At 45.5% G+C, this 20564-nt stretch overlaps 1 protein-coding gene and 1 non-coding gene across 2 annotated transcripts in view; both read left to right on the top strand.

Annotated features, from left to right (window-relative positions):
- Nucleotides 1-20564, top strand: part of LOC121545734 (integrin alpha-5) — a 44952-nt gene that overhangs the window by 11350 nt on the left and 13038 nt on the right. The window contains exons 2-20 of the mRNA XM_041856520.2: nt 3575-3705; nt 8241-8341; nt 8762-8885; nt 9536-9597; nt 9693-9738; nt 9849-9974; nt 10158-10202; nt 10416-10459; nt 10683-10739; nt 11434-11486; nt 11939-12144; nt 12355-12546; nt 12668-12713; nt 12812-12925; nt 14396-14451; nt 15101-15258; nt 15563-15700; nt 18384-18451; nt 20382-20532. Coding sequence (XP_041712454.1) covers nt 3575-3705; nt 8241-8341; nt 8762-8885; nt 9536-9597; nt 9693-9738; nt 9849-9974; nt 10158-10202; nt 10416-10459; nt 10683-10739; nt 11434-11486; nt 11939-12144; nt 12355-12546; nt 12668-12713; nt 12812-12925; nt 14396-14451; nt 15101-15258; nt 15563-15700; nt 18384-18451; nt 20382-20532 — 1918 coding nt within the window. The remainder of the gene's footprint in view (nt 1-3574; nt 3706-8240; nt 8342-8761; nt 8886-9535; nt 9598-9692; nt 9739-9848; nt 9975-10157; nt 10203-10415; nt 10460-10682; nt 10740-11433; nt 11487-11938; nt 12145-12354; nt 12547-12667; nt 12714-12811; nt 12926-14395; nt 14452-15100; nt 15259-15562; nt 15701-18383; nt 18452-20381; nt 20533-20564) is intronic.
- On the top strand, nt 920-993 carry trnai-uau. Its single transcript has one exon. It is a non-coding gene; the product is annotated as a tRNA-Ile (tRNA).

The following is a 20564-nucleotide window of genomic DNA, read 5'->3' as shown; positions in this document are numbered from 1 at the left end:
TCATTGTTTGGCCAATCTGCCCCTGCTAGGCCTATTACCCTTTACATATAATGTGGGGCTCCCACATATTTTCTGAATCTCTGAGATCACTCATTCAAATTCTGATGTAGATATCGTAATGACGTCCCCCTGAGTTCCTAAATCAGTCAATGACATTCTCTGTAGATTTGAAAGTGCCGGGCCTCCCGAGTGGCGCAGCGGTCTAAGGTGCTAGAGGCGTCACTACAGACCCGGGTTTGATCCCAGGCTGTGTCGCGACCGGGAGACCCATGAGGCGGCGCACAATTGGCCCAGCGTCGTCCGGGTTAGTGGAGGGTTTGGCCGGCCGGGATGTCCTTGTCCCATCGCGCTCTAGCGACTCCTTGTGGCGGGCCGGGTGCATGCACGCTGAGATCGGTCGCCAGCTGTACGGCCTTTCCTCTGACACATTGGTGTGGCTGGCTTCCGGGTTAAGCGAGCAGTGTGTCAAGAAGCAGTGCGGCTTTGCGGGGTCGAGTTTCGGAGGACGCATGGCTCTCGACCTTCGCTTACCACGTCCGTACGGGAGTTGCAGCGATGGGACAAGACTGTCACTACCAATTGGATACCACGAAATTGGGGAGAAAAAGAGGGTAAAAAGTACCAAATAAATAATAAGATTTGAAAGTGCCTGGTGTAATGAAGCATCTGAAATGACTCCCCCTTCCCTTTCCCCTACACCTCCCCTCTGCTCTATCTTAATTCTCAGAGGGCCAGACGGTCTCCTCCCTCCTTATAGACATAAAGCCGTTTCTAAATCCAGCAATCAGCCATCTACACTTAGGCCTTTATGAACATGCTAATGCTTGCTAGACTGATCCCCTGCCAGATAAAGGCCCATTAAATTCTAATTGTTCCTTATTTACAATACTTTCAGATCACTATCAAGGTGTGAGTGGGTGGTGAGGTAGCTCAGTTGGTAGAGCATGGCGCTTATAACGCCAGGGTTGTGGGTTCGATTCCCACGGGGGGCCAGTATGAAAAATGTATGCACTCACTAACTGTAAGTCGCTCTGGAAAATAGTGTCTGCTAAATGACTACAAAAAAATCAAAAAAATAAACACACCCCTGTTTCCAGTTTGCTGATGAAAGCTTTTTCCTCTCGTTTTGTTGTTTCCTGAGTTTGTTCCCTTTGAAATTATGCCTTCACTGAATACTGTTGGCCTGTATTCAGATCAGATTCTCAATAGATGTAGTAAGCCTACTTTCTTTGGCTTGGGTTTTTTCGCTTACTGTCTTTGTTTGAATTTACACTGGACAAGGATTTGTAAAAAAAAACAAATACTTGACTACTCATGCTAATTTCTACATCTTCAAATTATACAATATTGAATTACATTGGTTGAATGTGTCTTACTCAAAAGTCCAGCCAAAACTTGTTTGTTTATCTCTCTAGGAGTTGAAGAAAGGGAAAGTTTACTTTTTCTCTGTGGATCTGAATGTTTGCGTCTGAGTCATCTCTTTCTGTCATAATAAGCACTGAGATATGAATGGCTAAATCAGATCCCCACAGCATTGTGGTCTATTCATTAACAAATTATGAACCAAAGAATATGCTATGGAGTTCATGTGAACACATTTTTGCCAAAATTCTCTTTGTGTCTATAAATGTGAAGAGGGGAATCAATCCATGACGGTGAAGGTTCTCTGGGATTTACATTATTCTACAGCCAGAGCACTGTTAGCTGCTCTTCAGGGAGCTTCCCTCCTCAGTACACACACACACACACGTCCGGAAAACCGGTATACTCTCTCTCCCTGAGCCAGGCGGCCATGTTTTCATTTCCCTCTTCCAAAACAAACCAAGGGTTTTCTGCCCTTCGTTTTGGCTTGGGTTGGTTTGCTCTGTATCTCTTTTGAGATAATGCGACCAGTCAGACCACCACTGGTTATGGGTGTGACATTAAATCCATATCCTCAGATTTATGACCTTGCTCTGTGTTTGGCCTCAGTATGTTTTCAACACCATAAGGATTAGCTGACACAAACTCCTCTTCCAGGCTCCCAGTGTAGTCTCCTACAAACCTTGATTCTATGCAGAAAATATTAAAGTCATGGCCAATGTCTAAATCCTAACTAAGATGACACTGTGGCAAGGATGACCAAAGATGTTTGATTAAAGCTGGTTTCAGAGTCCAGGGTGGCTCCTCTGGACTCTGTCTGGACTCTGCTGAGTAGTTGTCCCCTGAGGGAACGTGCTAAACATAGCGGTAATGTAAACTACCACACATCATTGAGTGACTGACCTGGAGCAGGAAAGGGTGTGCTCTTCCTGTGTTTTAGGAAGACCCCTCAGGCTCTACTCCACTCATTGCCCTCTTCTCTTCCCTCTGTCTTCTGCCCACTTCACTGTCCAGCACCATGCCAGTGATGATGATAGGATAATTGGAGCCGCAATGAGGTAATGGCTACACTGTTCTGGTTCAGCCAGACTGTCTACTGGAAAAAATGTCATTGTCAGTTTAGCCATGGCTCTTAGTCCTGGTTCAGTGGTTCGTCTCAAAGTTCTCATTCCCTGGCTGTCTTTGTTTCTCCGTCATTGAATATTCTGTCCTTGTGATCTTTAGCCTGGTTGGCTGGTCCTCAGACTCACCTGTAAGACCACGTGTTGCTGGGGTTCGTACTATCCGGGATCCTTGGGACGTCCATACCCCCCATTGAAGTTGACATTTTAAAATGGTTAGGGTTAGGTAAGGGTTAAGGTTAGGGTAGGGGTTAGGGTTTAGGGTAGTGACGTTCCTAGGATCTCGGATAGCACTGACCATGTTGCTGATAGATCTGGTGAAACGGTTCCCAGTACTGGCTTTTTACGTTTACCACAGGGTTACAGCAGCTAGATGTCTGTCCCAGTCCTGGCTTTGCGTTTAGCTTACTGCAGAGTTGGATGGCTTAGCTAGATGTCTGTCCCAGTCCTGGCTTTACGTTTAGCTTACTGCAGGGTTAGCTAGATGTCTTTCTCAGTCCTGGCTTTGCGTTTAGCTTACTGCAGGGTTAGATGGGTTAGCTAGATGTCTGTCTACAGGAACAGGGCCATACAGCTGTGGAAACAACAGTGTGACTCCACTTAGGCTGTTTGCTTTCTTGTTTTCACATCCAATTTGCCCCACGGGGATCTCTCCATTTTGTGTGTAGTGTGTGTGTGTGTGTGTGTGTGTGTGTGTGTGTGCGTGATGTAGAGAATGTCACATGCGCACATGTTACAACAACAATTACACATGGTTACAATGTAATGTAACAGTACTGAAGTGGAACCTGTTAAAATGTTTTGGAAGTAGGGGAATAGCTTTGTGAGCAGTAAAACGTGTGTACTGGCTCTGCATCATGCTAAAACTGCTGAATGGGAGTTGTGGAAGGCATTTTTAAATTGATACCAGACCAAGAGCAGATCTTAACCAACTACAATGACAAAAAAGACTACAGATAGCATTAGCAAACCAATTCAGCTGATCTAGGTTGCAATGCCTCAACTGTTATGTTGCTGAGGGAGGTAGCAGGTCAGGTAGAGGTGACATAATGACATTTGAATGACAGCATGTTTCTTCTCTCTCCTAACAGTGTCAGTGTTGTGATCGGTGCTCCCAAGGCCAATACCAGCCAGCTCAACATCACAGAGGGCGGGTCTGTGTTCTACTGCCCATGGAGTCTGGGCCAATCAGAGTGCCACAACATTGAGTTTGACAATCAAGGTAAACCCGGTCATTGGCAGACTACGATCAGTGTGACTTCACTACTTTAGGTCCTGGTCATACCTCCTCACTGTCTGAACTTGATTTGAACTTGATTTTAAGATTATGGATTTACTTAATCACAAATGTGCATGATGTGTGAAGATATGGTGTTTCAGCAGATTTGATGATCCCATAGTATAATGACAGCTGTCCTTCAGTCCCTCTCTTCCTTGCTTCCTGTAACACATACCACGTATCTCCTTATGTAGTCCTGACTGGTGACTCAAGAGCTTGAGACTCTTGAGAACTGGAGATTTTAGAGGACGGTTACACACTGTTAAGCTGGTCAAGCTGAGTTCCCGCTCGAAGCTCTTCTTAAAGCCACTGGTCCATGTCCGCCATGCTATTGTGGCCGGCAGGTGATCATCTGTCACTGTTCTACTCCACTGATACTCCTTTGTTTGACACGTTGGTTCCTGGAAACTAGATGATCCGTTTGAGCATGTCATTAGTGTCTTTCTTTTTGAGACAAAAATAATAATGGGAGTGTTTTAGACAAGGGTATCTTCCCTTTAGGCTAGATACAATATGTGTTGTTCTGTCTCAACCCCAGGTGCTATAGGGAAATAAACGGCAAATAAACAGTTGAAACAAAAGAAATGTCACTATATACAATTATATACACTGAGTATACAAAACATTAGGAACACCTTTCTAATATTGAGTTGCACCCCCCCTTTTGCCCTCAAACCGATACACCTGGCACCTCCTCCTACCATACCCCGTTCAAAGGCACTTAAATATTTTATCTTGCCCATTCACCCTCTGAATGGCACACATGCACAATCCATTTATCAATTGTCTCAAGGCTTAAAAATCCTTCTTTAACCTGTCTCCTCCCCTTCATCTACACTGATTTGAAGTGGATTTAACAAGTGACATCAATAAGGGATCACCTGGTCAGTCTATTTTGTACACTCAGTGTATTTGGTCTAGCGGATATTGCCAACGAGCTTAATTTGAACCTGAATGTAAAAGGTAGAACTACAGTAAGAGTTCCTGGTTTATGGGTCAATGATCATGAGCTATTCAGAGAAGTGGAGCAGTGTTCCAGTGACTGGACAGCTGAAGGAGCCATTCGCCTTTAGAGGAATGAGGAAAGAGTTATCGGAGAGAACAATCTGCTGTGTATTAGATCTTCCTCTCTCTTCCTCTGATACGCACGCGTACACACACACCACTGTCCTATTGCATGTGTTACGCATGGATAGTGGTGTGTGTGTGTGTGTGTGTGTGTGTGTGTGTTTTGTTTGTGTGTGCGCTCCCCAGTCAGTGCACCGGGGGACTGTTGGCTTGTTTCCTGGGAAATCAAAGAGAAGAGTGCTGAGAGCCAGGACTGATTTACTGGCTATAAGGCACATTAGGGGAGAAATATTCCACTGGAGCAGATTTCTGCTTTCACAAGCCCTGTTTAACAGCCGATTTCAAGGAATCCAACTGCAGGTCGCCTCTTTCTTCTGGTGTTTTCCTTCCCTTTTTTCTAGCAACAGATTAGAAAATGTGTTGCACATCCTTGGATGCTGGCTGAGGGCCATGAGTGTCACAGTGATGTAATGTGCAGCAGGCAGGCAAGCAGCAGGGCATTGGGGTGAAGGATAGTCCCTTGGGGTTTTAGACAATGAGTCCTTCATTTTACTTAATGGGCTTTGAAGGCACACTTTTGATTTGTGTGGAAGAGCCAATTCAGCCATCTTGGCCAGCATACAAGAACATAGCACCTCTGTCTGTATGACACAGGAAATATGTTTTCTTTTATTTGCTTATGACATGGCTAGAGCTCAGCTGACTGTGGGAGATATTATACTGCTAATATATTAGTATTGACCCTTTTTTGGAGAGGTGTGTCTGTTTGTGTGACATTATTCAGGGCCTTCCCTAAGTGTGGGTGAGGTCTTCCTTGAGCCTGACCGATGCCACAGGCCCACTTAATTAGAGCCTCCTAATTGGGTCAAAGTGGTCATGGGAGAGCCTCCTCCACCCCTCGCCTCCCTCTCTACTTCCCCTTCCACTAAGATAAGGAAAAACTGCCCAAGGATCTGAGAGAGAGAAAGAGGGAGGAAACCAGAGCCCTGTCTCTCCATCTCTCAATCTGACCCTCTTCCCCCTTCTCTCCGGCCAGTAACTCCCCCAGGGAGTGATGAGTGAATTTTGCCATTTTTCTTTGACCCCCATCCACCCTGCACTCTAACCCAGGATACAGGCTCTAAACTCCTCTAATGGGTCTCCTCTCGCACAGTTCAAAGGGGGGAGTGTCTGTGGACACACTCCAGACCTCACCCCACCCCATCCTACCCCTCTAGAGACCCCACCCACCCCTCTGCTGTCCTGTCCCAGGAGAGAGTGGGTTAGAGAGGCACTAGTCACAGCAGCAATCCTACCGAAGTCTACCCAAGTTCACTGAAAGGACATTACATGACATGTTATTGCGACATGCGTCTGCTGGGTTTTTCTCTATCACTTGTTTGTATCAAACCCATGTTTGGCTTTGGGCATTTTTGCATGACTCCGGCTGACTTGTCCTGCCTGCAGTCACGCATAGCCTCTTAACCAACTGATCTTTTCATCTCTCCATCTGTCACACTGTATGAATGCCAATGTAGCGTCTCTGACATGGACAATAAGAGCAGTTACAGACTCTGATCTCACAGCACAGCCGCTCAGTGAGAAGTGAAGTTAGAGAACACCCCAAAGTCCATTTTTGCCTTTGAATGGAGTTATGACTGACAGTCTTGTACTTTGAACGTAGCGATTATGTCACTTACATAACTGTAGGGATGTCATGTTGAATATTATTTTCTGTTTTACCAGGACCAGGTGCTTAAGAAGAGTTTGACTACTATATTGTTCTGAAATGTGAATAAAATATGTCTTTCCCTGCTGATACTCATGGTTGCTGGGGTAGTGTGTCCCAAACACATATGCCTGTTTGGCTTGCATGTCTCCTCAGTGTCACCCCCCTCACTCTATCAAAACAGAGGCCCCTGAGTTATGAAAATAGAAGGAAAGTATGCTTTAGGGAGAGGGACTGTGACGTGTGTAGTGCAGATTATTGCAGTGCAGATAAAGATATTTGTGTTAGGCATGTTATTTGTTGTATCGCTAAAGCGTGTCTTTCCACACATGAAGGAGTGGCACACATGTATCACGGTAGGGAACAGGGGTGCTGTGTGCCCATGAGTAATGCTGGAGAGAAAGCCTGGTGATACGGTAAATATACTGTGATGTTATTAAAGCGTTAATCCCCACTGCTTTCCTACCGGGCAGGGGGAGACCAAATGCCCTGAGAGAGGGATAAAGAGAGGAGGGAGGGAGCGAGAAAGAGGGAGACTGAGAAAGAAAGCGAAATCGAGGGAGAGAGTAGACAGGAGCGCAAGAGACTATTAGAGAAAGAGGAGAGTGTGCCTGAGCAGGGATGACTGAGGTTGCTAGGAGGAAACAAAGCCAAAGCGTTTGTTTTCCTTGGACACAGTCCCCCCTTTTTCTGTCTTTCCACCAAGACACAGAGCAGAGCAGGCCCTCACCCAGATCCAGAGATCTCAGAGCTGGCTGGGGCTAGGGCCAGGGTGGAGGCTGACGTACAGTCTGCTTTCCTCAAATCCACAGGTCACAATCTCTGGCTCTCACCACAAGGCCCCCTTCCCTGACAGATGGATAAGCAACATGCTTATGGTTTAGCTGTAGAGAATAGTGATGGGAAAAGAGAAGTGGGCTGGGGTGTGGTTGCTGGGTTTAGTGGTTCAGAATCAAAATAACGTTTGTTTGGGACAAGTTCCTCTGGATACATCTTGTTGTCTGAATTTCAAGTGTTTAGAACACTTGTTACAGGATGTTTCACGGTATGTGAACTGTATAAACCAATTTGTGTTTGGATTTTGTTTCTCACCATAGCAACACAGATGTTGCATCAGTCTTGCCAATAAAACATGCTGTTTGAACCTGATTCCACAGGCCATCTGTCTTGTCACCTGCTCCTGTCCTGTCAGAGAGACTGTGTCCTAAACGACACCTTAGTCCCTACATAGTGCACTACTCTGGTCAAAAGTAGTGCACTATATAGGAAAAAGTTTGCCATTTGGTAAAGCTCTGGGTTACAGGCCAGGTGGCCAAACAGAGCCAGGGTCAGTGAGGTCACCCAGGGATGGCCAGAGAACTGTCACGAGTTGACATTTGAACAGTGAGGAACAAGTGCTATATTGCTGAATAAGGCTCTGGTGAGCATAAAAGTTTTCCTCTAGATCCTAGAAACATACAGCCCCTGAACATTGAATACCAAATACCTTCCAAGTTTTTCCCTATGTTCGTCTCTGGAATGTTCTTCATGAGAAACTTAGTGTGTGTTTAATGATGCAGTATGTAAGTTCTGTAGTGCCAGATGACCAGATGTTTGGATGACGTTGTCTGGAGCCTCCAGGAGAAGAACTACAGTGATTCATTAGGGGCTTTTTTCAGTCGTCACTCATTCACTCTGTCTTGTCGTTTTCTGTTCCTCCCAGGGGACCGCACAGTCACTCTCAACACCACAGTCTACCAGGCTGAAGTCAAGTCCCACCAGTGGTTCGGCGCCACCGTCCGTTCCCACGGCGACACCATTCTGGTAAGATGACCCACACTGACTCGAAGACGGGGGTGGAGAAAGTCAGTTTACTTTCAACTTTGGTCTCTACAGCTCAGAGTCCCTCAACTGTTATGATGACTGGCTTTCATGTCAAGGGGTTGTATATGTTCATTGTTCAAAGTTTGTCTTAAAGGTCTTTGTCTATCGGTTTGTTGTGACTGTTCCAATTTTCACCTCCAGTCTCTCTCTGAGGAGAAGTGATTTGTGCTCCTGTGACTTCAAAGTTGTGACGCCTGAAGTTTTTTTTTTGCTGATTGTGTGGGACGTAACCTGGATTTGGTTACATGGTTACTTTGCTCCAGATGTAACATTGACCTCTCTCTGGGTCTCCATCGAGTTCAACAGGGTGTTGCTGTAACTGAAATAAACCTCCCACCTCTATGTTCCCCCCTCCTATAGGCCTGTGCCCCTCTGTACTCCTGGAGAACCAAACAAGACACGCCCCAGTCAGATACCACAGGAACCTGCTACCTCTCTGTCAAGAACTTCACCAAGTTTGTGGAATATGCTCCCTGTCGCACAGGTAATCCTTTTTTGTTGTGTGATACATTTTTGGACATTTCCTATAAAGACAACACAACATAAGCTCAAAAGAACATCCCACTCACCACCCGCCTTCCCTTAGCGCTCCCAGTTAACAACACCACTCCATAAATAACTTCGGTATTCCTTCTATATCATCATCAATCTTTCTAATGCTCTTCTCTCTGCCAACCAACTACCCCACCACCCCACACTACAGGTGACTCCTGTGGCCTACCTCTGACACGGCAGCTGTCCACACAGCAGGCTATTAGACAGGGGTTAAGTGGAGTGCCCGAGGGCCACAACAGACGGGATGTTTATAGTCTCAAGTAACAATACTGAGTAACCACTTCCAGAGACATCACACACTAGCTGTAGAGAAATAATTTACCCCCCTTAGATGCAATCCATCATGTTAGCCCCATATTGACTAGTCTATCCCTACTGCTGTGGTAATGGCTGGCTGGCTCGGTTCTGTTCAGAATGCCCAGCTGAGTCATTGGACTCCACAGGTTCCAAAATATTTCAAAATTGTCTACATTATAAAGTATTGGTTAAATTATAAGGCCGAATTTATGGATCTTTCAAGTTGCTTTTTCAAATCCGAAAAATGACTGATTTATGAATCTCTACCTCTGTTTATTTCAGAATTCATTAACGAGGGGGGCCAGGGCTACTGTCAGGGGGGATTCAGTGCTGATTTCACCAAGGTAAGACTCCTGAACACTTCCTCTCAGTTCAGTACAAGAGCTTTATCAACTACTATGGACTAGAAACACATGATCTCATTCTGTCTTTCTCTCAGGATGGGAAAGTGGTGCTTGGAGGACCAGGCAGCTTCTTCTGGCAAGGTACACACCTCAACAACCCCTTGAGACAACAAGTTGTAGTATTCTGAAGTTATTTGTGTGAAACCTGAGAGGATCTTTCCATTCACTCCCTGCTTCCTGTGTCTCCTCAGGTCAGGTGATCTCAGCAGCCAAAGAGGAGATCATCAAGGCTTACTACCCAGGGTACTTCATGCAGTCTGTAGAGGGACAGATCCAGACCAAACAGGCTCAGCTCGAATATGACGACAGCTACCGCGGTAAGACGTTTCCTCTCGTAATTCAACCACTCCCTTTACTTTCCACACATGCTGCATCTATCCACCTTTTATCAAAGTACATGCCTTAACCCATAGATTACTCTTCAAGAGAAATGGAAGTCTATGGGTTCTGAATGCTTGATATCATATGACTAATGTCTGCTCTCTCTTGTGGTCTTGCAGGTTACTCTGTTGCGGTTGGGGAATTCAGTGGAGATGAGGTGGAAGGTAAGAGATCTGTACCACAGACCTTCACAGGCCTGCACAACAGAGCACCATTAAAGATATAGAATGTTTACTATAAGATTCTGTCCCGCTCCTATGCTGGAAAGACTGCAATCTCAGTCATTCTCAGGAGTTCCAGACAGCTGTGAACTTTGTGATATTACCCTTCCTTAATCTTCCCTTTTTCTGTTTTCCCCCTGTCTGTGCACCTCTCAGATTTTGTGGCTGGGGTCCCAAAAGGAGTCATGCTGTACGGTTTGGTAAGAACCTCATCACCACTCTCATTTTGAGAGGAGAAAGGGAGGACTATAGGCTTGGGGGAGAAATAGAGCATGAGAGAATGAAAGTAGCCATAGCTGTGTTTAGTGAAAGTAGAAGTGATGAATACAATAACACAGGCCTACTCTATACAAACGGTATGTTGGACCTCAGGGATTTTGACCATATGTTCTCTCTCTGTGTGTGTGTGTCTGCGCTCTGCAGGTGTATATTTTAAATGGCACTGATCTGAAGTCCATGCTCAACTACACTGGTGAACAGGTGAGCATTCAAACCTCCCAGCTCTAGCTCATTAGGGTTATAACACGCACACATAACCCATTGGTTTTAACTCAGGTGTGTTTTTTCACACGACTCTGTGGTTCCATAACTAGCTGTTTCTCGTGGCAACTCTTAATCTGTTGAGACTGTGTGTACTGGAACACTGATGATATAAGTATAATCATTTCCTTTACAAGTTTCTGTTAACTGGGTTTCAAGCCCTCTGTGGTTTGCTGTAAAACATCATTATTGAAGTAAAATTGCAGAAGCAATTTTCCCCAAATGAGAAGCATGATTCTTCCTGCAAATGGAATGGAAATAGCGTGAGCCCCTTTTTTAATGGTGCTGATTGGTTCAGCTGAATAAATAAAATCATAAGAGTGTATTTTCTAACCCTGGGAGTCTGGGAATTAAGCTGTTTCTGTGTCTTTGTTACTTCAGATGAAAATGTGTTATACAGACATGACAAATAAGACTAACAGCTTCAAGTTAGACCAAGCAAGAACCATCACTTTTCATTGACCATTTCTTCTCTCTTAGTAGTCTCTTCTACTGGATCTCTCTTAATTGAAGTAGATTCACTGTTATTTAGAAGTCCCTTTGCTTAAAAGCAGCTTTTCTATTTTGAGCCTTTTTGAACCCAGATTCATAGTGATGTTCTAGAGTTGTAACATGATGTACTCTGTTTTCTCAGATGGGCTCCTATTTTGGGTATGCTGTGGCCACAGCCGACATCAATAACGACGGGTAAATACAGTCTAACAGTACAGTCTAAACATACAGTCTAACAGTGCAGTCTAACAGGACATTCTAACGAGACATTCTCACCATATATTCTCACCCATGAGTTGGGTGGTGGCAAAATTGGATTTGTCCAGTAATGTTATGGGATTTTTAAAAATCAATAATGAAGGGTGAGTAGGAGTCAGTTCTCACACAACATTCACACCATAAGTTCTCACCCTTTTTTAATGAGCTTGGTGGTGGTTGAGATTGGATTGGATTTGACCAATGACACATTTTATGGGAAACTCCAGTCGTCTGTGTCAGAAAGGCTACTAGGGTTGCACAATTCTGGAAACTCATACATTTCCCAGTTTTTCCAACCTGGATTTCGTGAATGTTTACAGAATTTTGCCACCCTAGTCTGTACGCTATGTATGTCTGTAACCATGTGTGTTCCTCCCTCCTCCCCTCAGCATGGCTGACCTGTTGGTGGGAGCGCCCATGTATATGACCCGGGGGTCAGACAGTCGCCTGGAGGAGGTGGGCCGTATGTACGTCTATCTGCAGCGTGGACCCTTGGACCTGGAGCCAACCCTCAACCTGACCGGAACCCAGGTGTTCGGGAGGTTTGGTAGCACCATCGCCCCTCTGGGAGATCTCAACCAGGACGGATACAATGGTGAGAGATGGAGGGGTGGTAGTAATGGGAGTTTAAGGGGGAGAAGAAAAGGATGTTTAACAAGCATTTTTTTCGTGTGTCACAATCTTGGTTTTGAGAGTCTACTACATGTAGTTTTGTTGGTCTCATGCTTTTCATTCAAAGTCCTAGTAGTCTGTAAAGTTCTGCGTGATCTCACGGTCTTCTCCTGCTCTCTTCTCTGATTGGTAGACGTGGCCATCAGCTGTCCATTTGGTGGAGACGACCAGCAGGGATTGGTTCTCATCTACAACGGATTTGCTGGTGGGCTCAGGGACACGCCCTCTCAGGTCATAGCTGGCCAATGGGCTTCAGGCACTGTGCCCGCCAGCTTTGGATTTGCCCTCCGAGGGGCTAAAGACCTGGACATGAATGGTTACCCAGGTGAGTGACAAGACTAGTATGTTTTGAAGACCTCTCATGCTACTGAGTTTGCATATTATCAACTTTATACTTGTTGTTTACTTGTAGTCCATGAACTTGATGAAATGTATTTTCTTGACAGATCTTATTGTTGGTGCTTTTGGAGTTGACAAGGCAGTTCTGTACAGGTAATACTCACTCATAACCTCCTATATCTGTCAATCTATTGAGTGATGTCTAATATCATTTGTTAACCTGGGTTCTGTTCCCATCTATTGTACCACAGATCCCGGCCCATCGTCAACACCAGTGCCTCCCTGACTGTCTACCCTACCATGATCAACCCTGAGGAGAAGATTTGTTCAGTGAACAACGGCAACACCACCATACCTGTCTCCTGGTAAGTACTGATTCATACCTGTCTCCTGGTAAGTTCTGCATCATACCTGTCTCTTGTTGAGTACTTGTCTAGTCTGGGCCTTTATTCTGGGCTTGTATGTAAAGCTTCTCAGTGCAGGAGTGCTGATCTAGGATCAGGTCCCCCCTTTCCATGTGCTGTCGCTTATTCATTATGATCTAAATCGCAAAACTGATCCTAGATCAGCACTCATACCCTGAAACTCTTTATGAATAAGGGCCCAGACATAATTTGCTGAACGTGTTGTCTAACTGCTGCTTGTTTTACACTTGGCACAACACCAACAAGAAGGAGATCCTCAACACTGGCACTCAGTTGTACTTAGACAGGAAGACCCATTGAGGACTATTTATTTGGGAGACAGACAGTCTTATCTGGTGGTGGTGACCTGTTATCACAGCAACCTCATAACAGATTATGTTTCTTCGAAAGGAGAAAGTCAAATAAAATGCTGAATAAGAGCATTGTGGATGTCAGCCATTTCCCCCTTCCATTAGAATGTGCTACATGGTATTCCCCATCCAATGGGAGAGGAAACAGAACAGAACAGGGGCTGCTCTGATCTCTGGCTGTGCTGCTCAACATGCTTGACACTGTGCTCGTGTGTCTGCTGCCCCCCCAGTCCCCAGATCCATAAAGGAAACTGTTGTATACACGTCTTGATTACGCTGCGTTGCCTGGTGATGGGGAGGGATGTAGGTGGGGGTGGAGGGAAGGAGGGGAGGGAGGGGTCAGGAGGTTTGGCAGTGGCTTTTGAATGAGATATTGTTTGGTGGTGGAACACAGCTGGGAAACATCAGGATGTGGAGACTCGTGCGCATGCACACACTCAAACACAAAAAAACCTAGCGACACAGGATCCCAATATAGTGATTTCTCCTAGATATAGACACCCTCTGTCTGTCTCTTTCATTCTCTTTTAAATGTTTTCCTTCCTTTGTTCTGTCTACACTGTCGGATTCGCGCCCTCTTTTTCTCTTGTTCCCTTGATCCCTTTCCCTCGCTCCCTCCCTCTTTCTTTCCAGTCAGTGTGAGTTTGGTCATAGGGCTTGGGGTTTGGGGTTTGGGTTGCTGTAGCTCATGTCATGGGAGAGAGCGAGAGCCCCTGGCCCGTAAAGACACAGACACTGACTGTCTGTCCTGCCTGGGGGGCTACATGAGATGACGCTCAATTTCATCCTCTTAAACCCTGGGGATGGGGCTTGGGGGACACACCATGCTATTATCTTGGCTGGCTATAGCAGGCAGATGCCTTTCCCAACATTACCCATTGCTCCATATTATACAGTGATACCCATTCTGCTGCTTTTTTGTAATGTAAGAAAACTGAAGAGTTAGTGGATGTGAAGAGAGTGAATGAGTGGGATGTCTGTGTGTGGGACTTTGTGCCATGAATGCATATGCTTCCCTCATCATCATGTCTCTGTTATGTCTCTCCTCTGTTCTAAACAGTGTCAACCTGAGTTTCTGCCTCTCTGCCAATGGGAAGTACCTCCCAGACAACCTTGGTGAGCCAACTGTCCACATCTGCTCCAGATTACATACAATACCATATTTCAAACACTCATTTGTACACGAATATCAATTTATATTATTGCATGTATGTTGCATGTATGTTGAATGACTTTGTCGTTGCTCTGTATTGGGTTGTGACATAGATTAAGAGCAGTGTCAGTGTTCCAGAGTCAACATATCTTCTCTGATCCACTTTTAATGAGTTCCAATCAAAGCACTAGGCCCCTCTTACGCAACCTCAGCAATTATTCCACTAATTACCCCTCTATGCATATGGTTACTCTGCTATGTATGCCATGTGGTAAACTAACTACATAGTCTGGATTCTCTATTTGCTTGAGAGCTTAGTGGTTAAGAGCGTTGTGCCAGTAACCAAAAGGTCGCTGGTTCTAATCCCCGAGCCGACTAGGTGAAAAATCTGTCGATGTGCCCTTGAGCAAGGCACTTAACCCTAATTGCTCCTGTAAGTCGCTCTGGATAAGAGCGTCTGCTAAATGACAGAAGAAGAAAAAGAGTATGCAAGTGTCTGATTGATGGTGTGTAAAACAATGGCACATTCATGGTTGTGTGTTCTGTCCTGTGTGTGTGTGTGTGTGTGTTCCTTGGTGCGTGTGCGTGTGTGTGTGTGTGTGTGTGTTACAGACTTCCAGGTAGAGGTGCAGTTAGACCGTCTGAAACACAAGCAGAAGGGAGGGGTGAAGAGGGCTCTGTTTCTAGATTCCCAGCAGACAGTGCTCACGAGGAGTGTGAGGGTACAGAACGGAGAGCGTGTGTGTCACGACACCAAGATCTATCTAAGGGTAAGTCTCAGATGTACTTTCTTTCTTTCGTTCTTTCGTTCTTTCGTTCTTTCGTTCTTTCTTTCTTTCTTTCTTTCTTTCTTTCTTTCTTTCTTTCTTTCTTTCTTTCTTTCTTTCTTTCTTTCTTTCTTTCTTTCTTTCTTTCTTTCTTTCTTTCTTTCTTTCTTTCTTTCTTTCTTTCTTTCTTTCTTTCTTTCTTTCTTTCTTTCTTTCTTTCTTTCTTTCTTTCTTTCTTTCTTTCTTTCTTTCTTTCTTTCTTTCTTTCTTTCTTTCTAATGAACCCTGTCTGTCTATCTGACTCCAGGATGATAAGGAGTTTAGAGATAAGCTCTCCTCCATCTACATCTCCCTCAACTTCAGTCTGGATCCTCAGGCAGCGTTCGACTCCCACGGCCTCAGACCCATCCTCAACTACCAGTCCACCGAGCTCATCGAGCAGAAGGTACTTCAATACACCCACCCTCTGTCTGACTCTGGCCCCCCCAGCACTGCACTCCTAACTCTGGAGGGCGACTCAATGTTAACAGGCCCCGTATATCTACTGAGGTGGAGCACTGCACACGTTTTAATGAACAAGACGTAGTGAAAGACATGGCTGGAAATCCATTCACTCACTCAGAGCTGATGGTAATGTTTTCGCCTTTACCAGACCTCCACCTCCCCTTCCTTCTCTTCCCCACACCCCCTCAGAGAGACTCAGGCTGCTCTCCTTTTTGATTTCCAAACCGCTCTGCTGGGAAGGGGTCCAGAGGGTCTGGAAAGCAGTTTTCAACAAGAGAAATGTGAGGCGTGTGTGTATGGTACAGTGGAGATAGTGTTGGAAAGCGTTTGACTGCCCCTCCAGGAATAGCTGCTTTCAGCCTGGCTGGGCTGTGTAACGGTTCATAGGAGTCGTGTTCCGACCGAGGGGTGCACAGTAAGACCCCGACACACAGGGTTAATGGATATTTCTGGGTGGGGCCGCTGGGGCACTTTGCTCGCAGCACACAGGCCATGTGCCATCTGGTGTAGATTTGTCTGTATTTTGCCAGTTTTATCCTGGCAGGGAGAGAGAGACGTGAGCAGGACTCAACGTGTGGGCTGCCTGCCTTCAGCTGTTTTGTGCTGCACCCTATGTGAGCTCAGCAATAACCACTGGATTGGATTAGAGTGTTTTGGGAAAGGCCCTGGCCGAGGTTGCAGTGTCCCCCCCCCCTTCTCTCTTGGAGCAGGGCAGTACTGAACCCTGTCATTGGTGTTCCCTTGTCGTATCAAAGCTGCTGAGGTTTCATCACTACAACCAAGTGCTAAATACTGAACCCGGATAAAGCTATGTTGTAGTACTGAAACTGAACTTCAGAGAACACATTTGATTAATCATTGATACCCAGTGTGAATGTAACAGCATGTAGCTGAGTAGACTGGTGACTACTCACTACAGCCTGGATTTAATCAGATACATGATACCTTATTATGGATTCCTCCTCGTTTGTACTGGGCTGGCTGTTGAAGCATAGGCTACATACAGGTAACTGCCAAAATAAAGGAAACACCAACCTGCTTTCAATATACTTTGTATCCCTCATTTACTGAAGTGTTTCCTTTATTTTGGCAGTTACATGTACATGCTGTCTCACCCCAGTTCTCACACCCTCTGGTTGCTGAGTGAGAGCTCACCGATGCCTCTCTGCGTAGTTTCATCCTTTCTCTATAATGTGCTCCGCATGTTGCCGTGAAGCCCGAGCAATGGGAACATAATAATAATAATAATGGATCCACTCTGAGAGTAAAGATGGAAGCTCCCAAGAGTGAATGCCTGATACATTCCACACACACGTGATTTATTTTCTGATGTTGCAGACTCATGGTCCTTGCCTCTGCCATACCTGCTGTACGATTTTTGCTGATATTCATCAGGTATATTTTTGACACAGTTATTGAGTGAAACTGTATACTGCACATGGTACCCTCAATACACTGACTACACGCTGTTCATCTGGCTTCCCTTTGCCAGTTGTTGTTTAACGGCAGCCAGGATAGGAACCTAAATAGCTTTTACCCTGATTGATTGAGTCTGTATATGTGCCAGGCAGCACACACTGAAGGGGCAGAGTGAGCTGGTGGTTACTATGGTTACCCTGGTGTCCTTAAATTAGAAAGCCTGGCTGTGTAATGACAGGGGAGGCACTGCGCTGCGCTCTCTTTCTAATCTACTTCTATTTATTATCTTTGTTGTCATCTAAATCATCATGATCATCACACTGTGATGGAATCACACGGGGAAACTATTACCTACATCAAGCCTGGACTTTTCCCCGCTACACAAACACGTTCAGTGGTTATTGGTCACCCTTTCCTGCTTAGTTCATGTCTTTCTAGTATTTCCACCATAGCCTCTAGCCCTCTAGATTACCCCCCTCCCTTCTAGTTCATGTATATCCTTAATGTGGAGCGCTGGGTGGCGTCGCGTGTGGCTAGAGTGTGGTCTGCTGCAGAGCACTGTGATGTGGACGTCAGTGTGCAGCGCTGGTGGATTTGTGGACAGAGAGCTGCTGATCTCCCCAGAGAGGCCCTCCAGGCGTATCACTTCTCCTTCTTTTCCACCTGTCTCTGGGCTGTGAGTGGAGCTGCTCCTGCCTCCTGAGCCACCCATCCCCTCTCTGAAGGGAAGTCAGACATTCTATGATGGAGGTGGTTTTGTCGTCATACACACAGTCAGACGGCTTCTCCTGCCTTCCCCTGCCTTCTTATCGACCCATTTCACTCTGAAAGGAAGTGAAGTCAGACTTGGGGCTGAATTAGGGTTGTTTGTGTCATCACACAGTCATATTCACCAACCTCCCCCAGAAGGTAACAGCATTAACAGGGTTATTATTACAGGTGTCTGGTCTGTAGTGATGACACTTTACTCAGGGGACGGTGGGTGGTTGGGGGTTGGACTGGAATGTATTAGTCATTATGGTCTGCACGACATGTCCCGTCTCGTTACAGTTACTCTATTGTGTGTTTACCACCAAATCAAAGTGTCTAATTCTGAATGTTAAGTCTAGTTGAAAGAAGTGTAGGCCTCATTTTAATGGGAACTGTGAATCCTGTATAAGTTCTGTCACTCTTTAACTTGTTCCTCTTGTCCTCTCCTGTTCTAGGCCCAGATTCTGCTGGACTGTGGAGAAGACAACATCTGTGTTCCTGACTTAAAGCTGGCGGTGCACGGGTGAGTTAGTCCTAAAGCTCATGAAAGCCACTCGATCAGGAGAATATAGCTACTATGTATGATGAACGATTGAACTTTTCACCCCACTATGCAGATGAGTTGGCCTTGTTGTTCTGATCTGATGGATAAATAAAGCTGTGTCGTGCTCCACCTGTTTGTTTAGTTTAGCTAGCAGAGCAGACCTGTCTGTTAATAGACCCACAATGCTCCACCAGCCGAGGTTACTACTCTGCTTTGGAAACAGGAAGAAGCGCTGGTCCCTGGCCTAGGTGCAAGGATTGGCTGTCAGGCAGCTGGGGGAAAGAGACACGAGAGATGAAAGGGATTTGTTTGGAACGTATGGAGAGGGAGTTGTGTGTGTGCCAACCAGTTCTAACCTCCCTCCATCAGCTTCTGTTCAAGTAGTATTCAGAGCATCGCCACACTTTGATTTTGAGAAATCTATGGGCATTTCTCTCCAAAATAACATGCCCCTTCATCTCGCTCTCTTTCTGCCCTCTCATTTTTATATTTGTTGTGCGCTAATTCCATTTCTCTATTGTAAAAGTCTTCTATCACATACAATGAGTGTACAAAACATTATGAACACCTGCTCTTTCCATGACATAGACTGACCAGGTGAATCCAGGTGAAAGCTATGATCCCTTATTGATGTCACTTCAATCAGTGTAGATGAAGGGGAGGAGACAGGTTAAAGAAGCATTTTTAAGCCTTGAGACAACTGAGACATGGATTGTTTGTGTGTGCCATTCAGAGGGTGAATGAGCAAGACAAAATATTGAAGTGCCTTTGAACGGGGTATGGTACGCTGCTGGGTTTTCACGCTCAACAGTTTCCTGTGTGTATCAACTTAATATTAGGAAGGTGTTTTACACTCAGTGTATACAACAATATTGTTTTTCTGTTTATTTGTCTGTACGTACATTCAAGCCAGACTAAAGTTTAAATAAGGGATTTCAGTTGAAGAAAAATCATAATGCATGAACTACTTGCCTCTGGCTGTCTGGCAGTCAGATGATAGTGCTGCATTAATTTAAATGCTTTGTATAATAGTAGCTTGGGGCAAGGGGTCAATTATGGAATTCCCAGCATTGTATCCATCAAAATATCCTTCATTCCTTTGTTTTATATTTCTACTGTTATCCTGCCAAGGCACACAACCTGTTCCACCAATGCCCCTTAGGAGAGGTTTTAGGTTTTCGTGGGTTCTTCCAATGTAGCCCTTTGTTTTCTTTAAAGAGTGTGATGGCTGTTGGAGTCTGACTAGGCTGGCTGGCTGGCTGGCTGGCTGGTTGGCTGGTTGGCTGGCCAGCAGAAGATCAGTGTTTGAAATATGGTCCATGTTGCTTTCTCTCTCTGCCTGGTTTTATTTCAGCTCTAATTAGAAGCATCTGTGTGGCCCTCATATGGAATTCCTCTTTCATTGTGTTCAGTGAGCGAGCGAGAGAATTGGAGGAAGAAATTTAAGGAGAGATGAAGGGAGGGAAAGAGTGGAAGGGGGAGGTGTTTTACAGTCCTATTCTGTGCTCTATCGCATGTATGACTTTGTTGCTACATTGGAAAAGTTGTGTGTGTGAGGGGGATGCAGGGGAAGGGGAGAGGGAGTTTCCTGAGATGAATCTAAGTGATGTGTTTTGGGCTGTGTCCCGTTTCGACTCCCGGCTCTAAATCGGCCTGATGTGTAGAGCACAAAGCATGAACAGGGAGAAAAAGAACAGAAATATCAGGCTATAGCAACAGAACATGCAAGTATGTTAGTGGCCAGACATTGCTATTAATGCACTGTGCACAAAACCTTCACAGTTTTCTCTTGTATAATGGCACCCTCTCCCACCTCTTCCAGTGCTTATTTACCCTCGGAGACCCGACACCTCTTGACCTGACCTCTGACCTGATTAGTAATCCATTTCTGGTTTTGTTGGGCCCTCAGGGACCGGAAGGAAGCGTACCTAGGTGACGACAACTCACTGACCTTGACTTTCAACGCTCGGAACGAGGGTGAAGGAGGGGCCTACGAGGCTGAGCTGTACGTGGTGCTGCCTCCTGAAGCGGACTACAGCGGTATAGCCCGCAATAACGAGGTGAGAGGAACTACTAAACATTCACCTGAACC

Source organism: Coregonus clupeaformis, chromosome 30 (assembly GCF_020615455.1).
Source record: "Coregonus clupeaformis isolate EN_2021a chromosome 30, ASM2061545v1, whole genome shotgun sequence".
Classification (NCBI taxonomy): domain Eukaryota; kingdom Metazoa; phylum Chordata; class Actinopteri; order Salmoniformes; family Salmonidae; genus Coregonus; species Coregonus clupeaformis.
This window is presented reverse-complemented; position numbering and strand designations above follow the sequence as displayed.